The sequence below is a fragment of the Equus quagga genome, chromosome 6 (assembly GCF_021613505.1).
Source record: "Equus quagga isolate Etosha38 chromosome 6, UCLA_HA_Equagga_1.0, whole genome shotgun sequence".
In the NCBI taxonomy this organism is placed as follows: domain Eukaryota; kingdom Metazoa; phylum Chordata; class Mammalia; order Perissodactyla; family Equidae; genus Equus; species Equus quagga.
The window spans coordinates 32,577,647-32,592,992 of NC_060272.1; the positions used below are offsets into that span (position 1 = coordinate 32,577,647).

Sequence of the window (15,346 nt, forward strand, 5' to 3'; positions counted from 1 at the left end):
GCTCTTCGTTCTGTGAGATACGAGATTGAATGATTTTACATTTCTCCCTAACCCAGCTTTCTCTCTATAAGATGGCCTTAATATATGAATGGTCAAAAACTGGGAGACACTGAAGAGCTAGTTATAACATTCCATGAATAGTAGAGAAGTGCTGAAATTTCATTGTACTAAGTTTCTTGATTTTTCTCTTAGCTGCTTTAAGTAGCACCTTACATTGAGTAATCTGCCAGTTACTCAAGTGTTTATCATGATTACATTTACTTATCTCCTTCTCTTTTCTTTATTTAAGCTGGACTGTAGTCACGTATTCCACTTACAGTGCTGTCAACGAGTTTTAGAAAACAGATGGCTTGGTCCAAGGATAACATTTGGATTTATATCTTGTCCCATTTGCAAGGTATGAAAAGAACCAGAAGTGACCTACTTTTTATTTTCATCTTTATCTTCATCTTTTATCTTTCAAGATAAATGTGTTTTCAGCATCTCTCAGTGTCCTTTGCAGTTTACTCTTTACCACCAGCTTCCATCAGGTTCTGCTCTCCTCATCCAGGTGGTACCTGAGAATATTATAAGATCCCTGTATCTATTATAATGTGTTTCAAAACAGTAATTGTCAATTAAAGGTTGGTTAATTTAAACATATTGTGTCAGGAAATTCATGTAAACATTTAGACATGCATTAAAGGGCATGCATGCATGCATCATTATTTTCAGACCCCCTAAGAGTTCGGATCATGTGACATGGCAATGAGTGACTACCAAAAAGAAAAATGAGTTTCTGATGCTTGTAGGTACTGATACCTGCAATTAAAGAGTGAAATCTGAACTTTCAGTGCCATTAGGACAGAATCTTTTAGAGCTTAGGTAAAATACGGAGAAAATTTTTGACATTTTGACACATCTTTACAAAGATGGTATGCAAAATAGCAAGTTGTTTTGCCAAGCTAATACTGATTAACAAAAAAACCTTTGTTTAAGAATGTGATTGACACTGTGTTGTCTATTAATTCTTCATCCCCTTTTGTTTTGTTCAGTTCTCCCTATTTTCTTATCCTCAGATTTACAGACTGGTACACAGGGTATAAAATGAAAAGACTTAACACAGTCATTGCTTAGTTAGACTGAGAAATAATTTAAAAGATTGTAGTATTTTGCTCTCCCTTCTCAGATAGTACCGCAAAGAAAGGTCACGTTTAGAGAATGATACATGAAAGTGGTATAGAAAATATTACCTGCACATTTCCATCACCTGGCGTTCTACCCTGCCCCTAAGGAACCAAAATACACACACATGCATGCACAGAGGGAGTGTGTCTTATTTGTGGTAGCAAGGTAATCTTCTATCCCCAGAATGGCTAAGGCAACAGGAGATATATTTCATACTCAGGAATATGAAGCTAATAAAATGGAATTTTCATGCTCTTGCCCCACTTGCCCCCATTTTTCCTGTCTTGGAAAAATATGGGCTTGTAAGAACTTCACAAGATTATTTTTAAATGGCATTTTTGTTTTAGAAAATGTTTGGTTATCTCCTAGCACAGTGCTTAGCACTTAGGTGCACACTAAATGTTTGTTGAATTAATTAATAAATGATTCCATTAAAGAGTGATCATTTTTTTAATTTCAGAACAAAATAAATCATATAGTATTAAAAGACCTGCTTGATCCAATAAAAGAACTCTATGAGGATGTCAGAAGAAAAGCCTTAATGAGATTGGAATATGAAGGTCTTCATAAGAGTGAAGCTATCACAACTCCTGGTGTGAGATTTTATAATGACCCCGCTGGCTATGCCATGAATAGATATGCATATTATGTCTGCTACAAATGCAGAAAGGTATGCTATAAATTATACTAAGAACTTTTAAGAACTAGAGATTACGGATGTGATTAAGGAGTTGAATTATATAGTGATAGGCAATTATTCTTATGCATGTCTGAAGTTAAAAATGAGAAAGCTTGGTACTGTGATTCAAGTTGAATTTATTTACTTAATTTGTTTTAAGATTCTTTTTAACCCATATAAACTATTTCTAAAACATGAAGTATTTCTGTACACAAGCCATTTCTCATCAGTAATAACCTCCTGTTTGCCGAATCCAGTTGGTTCTTGAATAAATTTCTCATACTTGATTCTTTTGACTATTCCCTCCTTAAAATTCTCACTTCCTTGGTTCCCAGGAGAACCTCCTTCCTTTCTGGTGATTTGTCTTGAACTCCCTCAAAGAGTTCCTTTTCATTCGCCTACCCCTGACATATCTGTTTCCCCAGCACTCCATTCTTGCCTCATAATACCTCATCTTTGGTGACCTCTGTACATCCATGCCTTCGCCTACCACCTATACTGTTCTGACCTTCCAGAATTTTTGAGATTTACATACAGATAGCTAACTGCCTACCAGACGTTTGTATTTCCTACAGATACTTCAAAGTCCACGTGTCCAGTATTACCGTCATCAACTATGACTCTCTCAATCTCCAGTCTTTATTTACTAAGACCTGTCAATTCTGTCTTCAAATCTCTCAATTTTTTTCTTTCTCTTACATCTTTGGCAGCCCTAATCATTTTCTCTGTTAATTATAGTAGCCTTGTTACTGAGCTCCTGTGTGGAGCCCCTTCCCTCTCTATTCCATCCTTTATACTTACGCTGCTACTAGTAGATTAATATAGATCTCAATGTGATTATGTTATTCTTCTGTAGCCCTGTCCACCTCTCCAGTCTCATCTTCTGATATGCTACCATTTGTGCCCCATGCTGCAAAATACTGAACAACTTGCAATTCCCCAAACTTGGCCATGTTTGCTCACTCACTGACACCTCCTTGCCATCATGTAGGCTATTTCTCTTCACAGAATGCTCTTCTCTACCAGCTGCTCTGCATTTCACTCTCACCTGCCACCTGCCTGCACACACGTGCTCATATGCATAGTCAAATCTATCCAATCATACTTTCAGATCCAGCTCAGGTCTCACCTCCTCTCTGAGGTGCCTATGCCTCTCCACCACCACCACACAATTTTGATATCTTGCACACATCCATCCTAGCACTCATTATTCTGCATTATGATTACTGGTTCACTTGTCTGTCTGCCCCACTTGATAAGATCCATGAGGACAAAGACTTTTTTCATTTCTCTGTCATTAAACACTAAGTTAATTAGAGAATGAATAAATGATTGAAGGAATCAATAAATGAAAGGTGCATAGTCTCCCAAGGTAACCAAAAAAAAAACAGATAATGAATGGAAGGCTAAAGAGATAGATGATAGCCAGAAATGCAGACAAATATGCATACACCCAAGGAAAGACCAATAGTGTGCATTTGTGAAACTTGTATTGTTACAAATAATAAAATATTATTTATTGTGTTTAGTATACTAAACATCATAAATGAATATTGTTGTCATCACAGGGATGACAGTCAAATGTCCAGAAAGCCAGGCAGAGAATCGAGAAAATTGAAACAGCTAGAATAGGCCCCAGGATAAATGAAATATTTCTGAGGCTGGATTTAGCTGGTGGACAACCATTTATAATGTCTGTATCAATGGAGCCTATCTTTTGACCTGTTTTTCTAGTATAGATAATAGATTTATCTTGACTCATCTGGTTTATCCCCAATTATGGACATAGCTTTTTGGCTATGCAGATTGCCCCAGCTACAACTGGCCTCATTTATTTTGTGCCCAGAGCAAATAGAGATAAATCATCTATCATGATAATTTCGTTTATTCAAGTATCTACATTGGATGCTGTTGAGTTCCTGCAATTAATGTAGCTTTCTAAGTATGAGCAGTATTCTGAACAGAATTGCCAAACTTTCCTTTCCTTTTTGAAGATTTTTGTATGATCAAAACTGATTTTTTCTTTCTCATTAGCCTCAGGATTATAATTCTGTACTAATATTTATTTTAGGCATATTTTTTTCTGTAGTATTAAAATTTGGAAATTTCTAAGCATACTTTTTAAAGCAGTAGAAGGGAATATGTTATTTAATATTTCAAAATGAGAAAAACTAAACTTTGCCCTGAAAAAGCATAGTTTCTCTTTACTACTTAATATCCTATTATTGATATTTATTTGAAATCTTATACAGTTTTTTTTGTTATTTTGCTTTGACAGTACAATGTTTGAACTTCCTACTGTAATGAATCCATCCCAGAATTGAAGTAGCTTTCTTTCTTACTCTGATCTGCCCTACAGGCAGCAAAGTGGGCATCCACTTGGCATTGCCAGGGAGTGTCTAATAGACAGTAATACTTCCTAAGGCCTCTTGATCTTACTTCCACTCCATCCATACTGGATCTCCCATGGCAGAGTTTTCCTTTTTCCTGCTATAATATAAATATGTTTTCTCCACAGGCATATTTTGGTGGCGAAGCTCGCTGTGATGCCGAGGCTGGACAAGGAGATGATTATGATCCCAGAGAGCTCATTTGTGGTGCCTGTTCTGATGTGTCCAGAGCTCAGGTGGGCAGAACACTTTATTAGAAAGGACAGTTTAAAAACCTTAAATGTTAAACTTCTATTTTTTTGTTAATAATAACATAACCAATATGGTGGGAATGGTATAGCAGACTTTTTCCCCAGTGTTTTCTGGTGTTTGTACGGCAGTATATACTTTTCCAAATTGTTTCATGTATATTATTTCTTTCGGATGGTATTTGTATTTTATAATTTTGTCTCTCATGAAAATAAGTAGTAAATTTACTTATTTCACTTTCTTAAACCTGCAGTCACACTTTTATGTTTTCCCCTCTTCACTGAAATCTTTATAGTACATCTATGAGACAAGTGAAATATTAATTTTCAATTTGGCGGACAGAAAACATTCACAAGGAAATTAAGTGGCTAGCTTATTAAATAAGATTGGTTATGATGGAGCTGGGGTTAGAACTTGGGGATTTGTCAGGACATGTTATGCAAAGCCACGTATTTATTCATTAATTTTTTTAATGGATGTATCGTCAGTTTTTCAGTCAGTTTTAAGAGGTATGTATACTCTCAAAAGTATGAATCACTGAGCTATATATATGACCATCTTAAGTATAATTAAAAAAGACTCACTATAATCTTGTGTCTATCTATTTTCTTTTGCTATAGATGTGTCCAAAACATGGCACAGACTTTTTGGAATATAAATGTCGCTACTGCTGTTCAGTGGCTGTCTTTTTCTGTTTTGGAACAACACATTTTTGTAATGCTTGTCATGATGATTTTCAAAGAATGACTAGCATTCCTAAGGAAGAACTACCACACTGTCCTGCAGGTATGCTTTTAATATTTTTAAATATGATTATGATGTATATGGTATCTAGTTTTATTTAATGGTCACATGAGAACACTTTGTTTCAAGTGGCAGAAACCCAGTTCAAACTATCTAAAGAGGTCTGGCCTGGTGGCGCAGCGGTTAAGTTCCCACATTCCGCTTGGGCAGCCCGGGGTTCACCGGTGTGCGGACATGACACCTCTTGGCAGGCCATGCTGTGGTAGGCATCCCACATATAAAGTAGAGGAAGATGGGCACGGATGTTAGCTCAGGGCCAGTCTTCCTCAGCAAAAAGAGGAGGATTGGCAGCAGATGTTAGCTCATCTTCCTAAAAAAAAACCTATCTAAAGAATCAGAGGGAATCCCTTGGCCCTTGTAAGCTTCTGACTTTTGACTTTGTGAGTGAAGTAGAAAGTAAGATCATCATCATGAGTGAGGGATGAGGACCTATAATGGAGCAGACTGCTTGCAGAATGAGAAGGCAGTCAGCTAAGATTATTAAAAGGGTTGCTGTTCAGCACTAAAGGGCATGTGAAGTTTGAAATTGTAAATTGATAACAGAACCATTTAAAGGGATTTCGTGAGTTTTTTTTTTTTTATTATTTAAGAAGCCTAGAACTAGTGCCATAAAATGTACAAGTGGTGTGATCTAGAATGGCTGGGAATTGGCAGTGTGTGAGAATTATAAAGCCAAGAGAATTAAAGAAGCCACTGAGAATATAGGAGAAATGATTGTGGAGGTCCGGCTGAGAAAAAATGAATATGAAGCCAAAAAGATACTCAAAAAATTGGAAAAGGTCAGGAAGCTGGGGATGACAGTGAGGTGGAATACTAGGCTTAACAGAAGTGAAAGAAGTAGAAGGAGAGGCAAATGGGGCCATCAAAGAGAAGTTTATATGAGCTATATCTGAAATTAGTGAAAATACGTATACAAGTACACATGCCGCAATATGCAGTGTTGTAAAGCTGGGAAACACACACTCTCATCCATGGCTTGTCAGAGTGCAAATGGTCAAACCCTAACGTGTCTCTCAAAATTCAAATACATCTAGTGTTCCACAATCCCACTTCTGGGGATATACCTACATATGTGAGGGAAATAAAAAGGGCAAATACACCAGGTTATTGATTGCATCATGCTTATAATAATAAAATTTGTAAACAATGCAAGTATCCAGTAGGAGGTTGGTTAAACACTAAATACTATGCACCATTAAGAAAATGAAGATGACTGAGGATGGAGTTTGTACGTACTGATAGGGAAAGATCTATAGGGATAGTGTTAAATGAAAAATCAAATTACAGAACAAGGCATATATAGTATACCTTGTATGTCACCTTTTGTAAGAAAGGGAGAAATCAGTATATATACTCATTTGTTTATATTTGCATTAAAAAACTGGAAAGATATGTAAGAAATTAATAAAATTGATTAACTATTGGGGAAAAAGGGAAGATGGGGTAGAGATAGGGGAGGGTGACTTCTTATTGTGTAAAATTTTTTAACATTGTAATTTTTAAACCATGTGAAATATACTATCAATTCAAAACCAAAGATAAGATAAATCAGATTTTTTAAGTATGGCTACTTTTTGCTCTTTGCTCATGTCTAATAGATATTGTTGTATTGTTCCTCCTCTGAAAACTTTTTTTTTAAAAAAAATAGAAGTGGTGGACTTTGAAAGAAGCAAGATCAGAATACTGTGAGGCCAGAAGGTTTAAGATAATAGCCAGATTGGAGATGTGAGCCATGATTAGCAGGAGGAGAGTGGGGAGCTGGAGGTCAGCAAAAAAGGGAGTGAAAAGGGGCCAGTGTTTTAGCTTCAGGGGAAGAGGGATTATTGAGTGAAAGTTGGAGGTTAGTGGTCTGGAAATTAATGGCAACCAGGAAAGTCAGTCTTGCTTCCTGGCCTTATGACGTGGAGGAGCTTGGGAGATAACCAGCTTCTAGTTGAGAAAGTGTAGAGGCAAGCAGTGTAGTCAAGGAAAATCCAAATTTTACTTATTGAAAGCAAGTTTCTTCTATGTTAAAAAACAAAGCAAACAAAAAAACACTGAAAACTTTAAGGAAGTTAGCGGGGTAGTCACTGAAAGAGGACCGTCAACGCTTCTCCTCATACATTCACATGATCGTCCCGGTCAGCCAACAAAAAGGACTTTGTCCTTTAAACAGTTGTGAATTACAGGAATGAGGCGGGAAAGGAGTTAGGGAGAGGCAGAAGAAGGAACTGACATTGATCCTGGGTATTTTTTTTTTTTTAAAGATTTTATTTTTTCCTTTTTCTCCCCAAAGCCCCCCTGGTACATAGTTGTATATTCTTCGTTGTGGGTCCTTCTAGTTGTGGCATGTGGGACGCTGCCTCAGCGTGGTCTGATGAGCAGTGCCATGTCCGCGCCCAGGATTCGAACCAACGAAACACTGGGCCGCCTGCAGCGGAGCGCGCGAACTTAACCACTCGGCCACGGGGCCCGCCCCTGATCCTGGGTATTTTTACATATATTTTCCTCACCTAATTTTTCTAACCTACAAGGTAGATAGTATTATCCCCACGTTCACAAATGGAAAATTAAGGCCTTAGAGAGGTTAAATAACTGGCCTCAGATCAAGATTGAGGTGTGCTCTCCCAGCCTCACACATTCCTCCAACTCATCTGATCATTTAGAGAATTGGAAGAGAATTAAAGGAGACCCCACAGTGAAATCAGCAGGGAAGATGGCCATGCAGCCTACTTACAAGGACGGAAGGATCATTCTCTAACCGTTGTCAACCCATTAATTCTAATTTTTAATAGATGGATGAGGACAAGAGTCCAGATTAAGAAATTGAAGTAGATAATCCCTCTATCCATTCCTTTCTAAAATATTTCTTGACCACCTTCTTGAGCCAGGATATTTAATCTTCACAGCACCCTGTGAGTTAGATATTGTTGTGCCTATTTTAAAGATGAGGAATTTAAGAATCAGAAAAATTAAGGTAACTTTGCCTCAGTTTCCTTATCTGCAAGATGGGGCTATTTCCTGCCTCTAGGACTGAGAGAAGATTAAGTGGGTTCACACACTAGAACAGTGCCTCAATAATAAGCACTCAAATGTCTGCAGGTGTTTTTTATTTTTTAGCATAACGTTAGATTATGAACTCCTTGAAGATAGGGGCCATATACATCCATCTTTAAATCCCAAGCATCTAACATAACACCATTCATTTGTTAGGCACTCAGTAAATATTTGCTGAATAAATGACCATTTATTTTTTCCCTGAAGAAGCGCAAGGGCTGCAGTTTGCAGGAGCCACCATTGATGGTGTTGCGTGCCTCAGCTAGTTCCACCATTGAGTGTCCCCATCCTGACCACTCTCCCCCACCCACTGGGGGGCAGGCAGAGTATCAGTGTGTAGTATGATTTGAGGATGAGATACTGATATACTTTATAACAGGAATAATCACCTTCCTAACAAACCTCTGGTGTGCTCCCACCTTGACCCATCCTGGGGTCACATGCCTGCATTTATCTGAGGCAGCACTAACTGCCATCCTTGTGTCTGTTAACTGGAACCAGCGGTTGACTTCTCCCTCTGAGATCAGCTGTCTTCGGTTTGATATTTCCCTTCACGCCTTGGTTTTACTCCTATACGAAACTTTTTATTCCTCTAGATCAGGCCATAGTGTGTTCTTGTTCAGGAATCGTAATAACAGCTTAACATTTATTGAGTATTTATATATGCCAGGCTAAGAGCTTCTTAAATACTAACCTTTTATCCCTCGTGTTTTGCTTTTTTAACGTCACAGAAGTTTTTAAATCTGGAAGAGGTAATTTAAATGAGATCTCATTCCCCATTGATCTGGATAAGCTCATTTCATCCGATGTCATGATAGTTTTCTCTCAAACAAAATCAAAATTTACATTAATTATTTTGGAAACTAGCTGTAGGAAATGAAGGCATAGTTGTATTCCTCCCTCTGCTGTTAATAAGGACTCTGCATTCAAGTATGAGCCCAGCCTGTATTCCCTACACAGTAAAGCTCTTCGCTTATAGAGGAGTTAAAAATCCTTTTTAAATAATATGAAACACATGACACAAAGCACATTAGCATAGCAAGTCTTTTAAAAAAATAGAAAAGTATAGTTTTTCATACATTTTTAAGCCTAGTTTATTTTGATTAATATCCACAAATTTTTATCTTCCCCAAAGTGTTTCTTCCAGATTATTACATTTTATATTATTTTACCATTCACATTTTTAAGCTGATTAATTTTCATTTTTCTACTAATCTCCCTTCAAATACTTTTTAAAATAACACTAATACAGTCAGGCATTGTTTACTGGTGGGGATACGTTCTGAGAAATGAATCGTTAGGCGATGTTGTATGGACATCATAGAGTGCACTTACACAAACCTAGGTGGTATAGCCTACACACCTAGGCTCTATGGTACTAATCTTAGGGGACCACCATCGTATATGTGGGCCATTGTTGACTGAAACACATGACTGTAATCATTCTTCCCATTTTACCAATTGTGCTTTTTCTTCACAGAAGGTAGAAGGGTAACATGGCCTATTTACACTTAAATTTGATTTTACCTGGAGGATAACATTCTATATAAAGTCTCCATATGTTCTCATCCAGAATAATTTTCTGCTAGGCTAAACTGAGAGATTTTTGTTCATTGCTCTTTGTTTTCAGATGATGTATCTAATTCATTTATTAATAGAAAAAGATCTGTAGCTCATCGTAGTTATCTCTGGGCAGGGTGTTGTGGGTGAGGGACCCTGTCCCTTCTTCTGTTGTATATATCTGGAATGTTGAATTTTTTACGGTGAACGTTTTTACTTTTGTGGTTAGAAGAAAAGATAATGTTTTGATTTTATATTTGCATAACCATAGTCATGTTATTTCTTTGAAGAACTTTTCGGTGATGTATATTTACATTAGGTTTTTATGTGTGTATTTTTTTTTCAATTACATTCTTTTGCCTCCTTCAAAATTTATACAGGTCCCAAAGGCAAACAGTTGGAAGGAACTGAATGTCCACTCCATGTTGTTCATCCACCCACCGGGGAAGAGTTTGCACTGGGTTGTGGAGTGTGCAGAAATGCTCACACTTTTTAGAACACTCAGATTCCTTTGTCTACGGAGAGAAAAGTTGCCTTCATCCCCCAAGCGGATGTGATGAAGTTTAAACTCTGCTCAGGATAAGGACGGGACCATTTTTACATCCATAAAAATGAACCATTCACAGTGCAAGAAGGATGCCAAATACCATGTACATAATTCTTGCTATGGAAAGTTTCCCCATTATTTCGGTTTATCTTCTTTTGAACCAAGACATCAAACTTGTGAGGTGTTTGCATGTGGCCATTACCGTCATTGGCCTGTGAAGCATTGGACATTTATAGATAATTCATATAAAAGAATTGCCATACCTATGGACTAAGAATGATGCTGGCTTTCAAGCAAAAAAGAAAAATAATCATTGTTTATTGTATACTACCTTTTTGTAATCCTGTACAATTGCATCACGGGTGGGGATAAAAAAAGGAATATTCTGGTTTATTTCCTAGACTGTTATTTAAAAAAAAAAAATTGTGTTAGGACGGCATATAAATGTAATAAGTATCACACTGTATATAAAGATATCAATGTTTGTCCTGTATAAGAATTACTAAATTACAAATGCAGTTTCATTTAAACTTCTAGGTTAAGTTTGAGCCTGAAATTTTAATGAAGTGCAATACTGAGTGTGCCTCATTATCTTGCAGCTGTAAACATATTGGAATGTACATGTCAATAAACCACTGTACATTTTTATACAGTGATAAAGTCTAACAATTGTGTATGGTGTTGCTTGAAAAACAAAATTTAAATACTTTTAAAGTCTAAAAAACTCCATCCAATTTTCCTTGGAAAGAAATTCACTACCACAGCACAGTGATAACTTTCAAAACTGTTAGGGAAAATAAGAGTAATGAAGTAGAGCCAGCCGTGATGAGCCCAGTGGTTAAAGTTCAGCGTCCTCACTGCTTCGGTGGCCTGGGTTCGTTTCCCAGCCTCACAACCACCCATCTGCCGTTTGCCATGCTATGGCAGCTCACACAGAAGAACTAGAAGGACTTACAACCATGCACTGGGGTTTTGGGAAGGGAAAAAAAAAGAGGAAGTAAATGTTGGAATAGTAATTACACTGGGTAGAAATATATATATATTTATTTTTATCCATAAACAGACATATGCCAAAGACAGAAGAAAACTTTTAGGATATTGACCAACCTCCATCTTATTAACCAACTCCTTTTTGAACTTTTATAAAACAATTAACAAATTCACTAGTGTTTTCTTTATCTACTATAGACTACAGTGTATTTCAGTAGCTCTTTTTTCAGTTAACTCATGAAATTGACAAATTGTTGATTTATGACTCATCGTAAATCAGATTATATTTATTTCACGAGACTGACAAAAGTTTTGATCAGTTTTATTCTAAATTCCCATTTTTGAAAATATATAATTTGTTACTATCCATGATCTTAATGACATTTATTGCATTTGTGAGAAATTTAAAATAATCTTTGCCTTGAAGGAACTTGAAATATAAAGTAAAGATCAAATCTGAGCACAGATAACTATTTAGAATCATCGAATTTCATAAAAATGTCCAAGCCAAGGGGCTGGCCCCGTGGCCGAGTGGTTAAATTCACGCGCTCCGCTGCAGGCGGCCCAGTGTTTCGTTGGTTCGAATCCTGGGCGCGGACATGGCACTGCTCCTCAAACCACGCTGAGGCAGCGTCCCACATGCCACAACTAGAAGGACCCACAACGAAGAATATACAACTATGTACCGGGGGGCTTTGGGGAGAAAAAGGAAAAAATAAAATCTTTAAAAAAAAAAAAAAAATGTCCAAGCCAAATGCTTCAGGATTTGGGAAAGATCGTGGTTATTGGTGTTTTTGTTTTTGTTTTTGTTACAATTGTTGTTGTGGGGGGGGTAACTAAGAGACTGAGCTGCATCTTGAAGAATAAGTCACATTTCAAAGGGCAGAGATGTGAAAAAGGCATGAGGAAAAATGTATGTAAGTAGAAAATTCTAGAATGTGAGAACAGTGTAAGTAGTCTAACTTCCCAGTAGTGGAGACCTTACTGCATTAAAAAAAAAAAAAAAAAACCTGAAAATCACAAGGACTGATCTCTTCATGATGCAGTTTGTGGATCCACTGTATAAGCACCGGGGCTTCCTGAGCAAGGAAGGACTTTGAAACAGTACAGAAGTTTTCCCTTCATCTAAATAAGAGACATCTGAAGCATCCCTGAAAAAGTAATAATACCACTTTCTTTTAAAATCTCTCAAGAGCAGATTATGCAAACTTCCTTTGCAGCACCTGATGGTGCCTCAGAGTTGCAAGCAATTTTTAATTGCCCAATGTGTTTGAAAGCAGGAGGAGTAATTTGTTGTCATTGGGTCCCAAGCCAAGCTGAAAGGGTTGCAGGCAGGACTAGTTCAGTTTCAACCTCTAGAATACCTTGGATTAACATTTCATGAAGAAACCCTGATACCTTAAGCAGAAAAGTTTGTTCAAAAGAGATTCCAGAACCTTCTATTATGTAGGCAACACAGCCTGTTTCTTCAAAACAATCATTCTGCCATGAGGATGTTGGGCGACAGGCATCAGGAAGGACGACCCTGCTCCTCAGACAACCCCTCCACCCAGCTTCCACCTCTCAGGACCTGCTTAGGAAGCCCTGCCTCTCCTTTGCCAGCCCTCGCCTGTCACAGTAATCTCATCCCATGCCCAGGCCTATGGGGGACAACCGAGGGGACAGGCTCAGGATTGGCTTTAAATGTTTCCAGAAAACACGAAGTAAGTACAGAGACAGAAGCTCTTCCTAGGTATAAGCCAGGGAAACTGGAGGGGAGAATGCGATGAGGCCATTGTAAATAAAGCTGACTTAAATTCATAGGCCACAGCAAAGAAACTAACCTTGAGAATGCCACACAGATAGGAGACATCACACTTAATGAGAACTGTAAAGAATACCATTTTGTGTCTGTTAACATTGCTGGCAAATCGATCAACTCCAGTGCGTAGCTTGGAATGGAAAAGAAAGGGAAACTATCGAGATGGTTTGACTAGCAGGAGCCATCTCAAGTTAATATTCTAGTAACAAAAGGGATAAACGCAGCAAAGCCCTGTAATGGATTCTCACAATGACTTCAACTTAGCTTCATTTATGACGAAGCTATTTTTAATCATATCCTAAGTGTCTATAACCAGAACATTTAAACATTATAGGAATAAGTTGTGACAAAGCACAGAAGGGAGATGGCTTTGGCACACGTTCGTCTCAAGTATACTGTGCACAGACCATCTCCAAATGCTGTATGTAATGTACCAGGCAGGAAACAGCAGAACCATGACAGCAGGTGCTGGAGAACCTGGAAAGAAACTTTCTTTTCCTGTTATATTTTCAGGCCTAGGAAAAGCCACTTTTCTTCAGCAGTTTTCTGGCCAGATTGTTTAGGTCTGAAAACGCCATATTCCATCTATTTGAAAAATATATGCAGTACTCTCTTCATTCACTTTTCATTCACAGTGGTTACTGATGCTCCTTCCTTTCCAGATTTTTCAGCCCCAACATCTCTCCCTGCCTATTTCGTCACTGAATTCCACCTGTACACAGTCACATGTGTTTCTGACGGTGGCTGTAGAATGGAACATGGCAACTCATTTTCCTGAAAACTGACAATAGTACATAAAGAGTGCTGAAATTGAAGCCAGAAGACTTTAAGTCCTGACCCTGCCTGTTTCGGTCCTGTGACCTTGAGTCAACCCTCACCCTTTATTAGTCACAATTTGTTAGAAATAATACCTAATCTAAATCAAATGAGAAAATATTTACAAAAGCACATTATCCCACAGTGAAATATTATTCAAAAGTGAAAAGCAAAGGAGAGAACATTTATTCAATTCCTCAGTAACAGACACTAAAAGGTAGGCATTTTATTTAATCCTCTCAGCAACTGTATAGGGTAAAACATTATTAATCTTATTTTAGCAGATGACTTTTAAAGGCTTAGAGAAGTTAAATAATTTGCATTAGATTCCAGCAAATCTAATATAGATTTGACTGAAAAAATACCTGAGATGTGAATCCAGATCTTTCTGTCTCTCAAACCCAAACTCTTTCTAACACATCATGCTATTACTATTACGTTACCAACTGGTGCTAAGAAAAGAATTTATAAAGTCGTAACTGGGACACTTGTAATATGGGCAAGTTTGCAAAGGGAACAAGACAAGCATTTGCCTCAAAGAGTGTGCAGTATAGATCTGGAGCGCACGGCTCAGATCTCCCTTCAGGGGAGACCCTACTTCTAGGAAGGCAATTAGCCGACAGCCTCCAGCTGCAGCACCTGTGGGATCCACCACAGCATTTGATCGAAAGCCACGCTCTTCCCAGGGAGCCCCAGTCAATGACAGAGCATGGCAGGGGTGCTAGAGCCTGGCCATTTCCGCCCAAGGAAGCACTCCTTCCTGGACAATCTGCACCAGACTCACGCCAGCAGAGACTTCCTCAGAGCTGCACTGCAGTCAAAGGCTTTCCTACCCAATCTTCCTTCTCCCTGTCCTCTCATAGACACCAAACCCACATGGCAGTTGAAGGCTCTCCCTGCCTACTCCTGCTCCCTCACGCCTTGATCTCTCATCGGCACTACCCCCAAAAGATTTCTTGCACTTCTAACCTTATTTTGGCATCTGATTCCTAGAGGACCTGACCGAACAACACAGGAGGATAAGACATTTAAATGACTTATGGTTGCTTCATTTCACCAATGACATAAGGTAGCTTAGAAAAAATACATAGACAAATACTAAAAGACAAATACTGGAGGGAGTTACAATGAAGAAAAATTATGAAAGAAAATAAAACAAAGATTAGAGATGAGTGTCCAGGAAGTAACCATACAGTCTTACATAGTTGCTAGCGAATAGGCCATCAGCTTTGCACTAAGTATCTTGGCTAACAAAGCAAGACAAGAAACATATTCAATAAAAACTTAACAATGTCCATTTTCTCGAA

General features: G+C 37.9%; 1 protein-coding gene across 10 annotated transcripts in view; it reads left to right on the top strand.

The window, feature by feature from the left end:
- Positions 1-11,098, top strand: part of MYCBP2 (MYC binding protein 2) — a 255,562-nt gene extending 244,464 nt beyond the window's left edge. For all 10 annotated transcript variants that reach the window (XM_046664365.1, XM_046664367.1, XM_046664368.1 and 7 more), the window contains 5 exons: positions 290-397; positions 1,628-1,837; positions 4,365-4,472; positions 5,106-5,271; positions 10,266-11,098. In XM_046664365.1, coding sequence (XP_046520321.1) covers positions 290-397; positions 1,628-1,837; positions 4,365-4,472; positions 5,106-5,271; positions 10,266-10,381 — 708 coding nt within the window. In that variant the 3' untranslated portion in view covers positions 10,382-11,098. The remainder of the gene's footprint in view (positions 1-289; positions 398-1,627; positions 1,838-4,364; positions 4,473-5,105; positions 5,272-10,265) is intronic.
- The last annotated feature ends 4,248 nt before the right edge of the window (positions 11,099-15,346 follow it).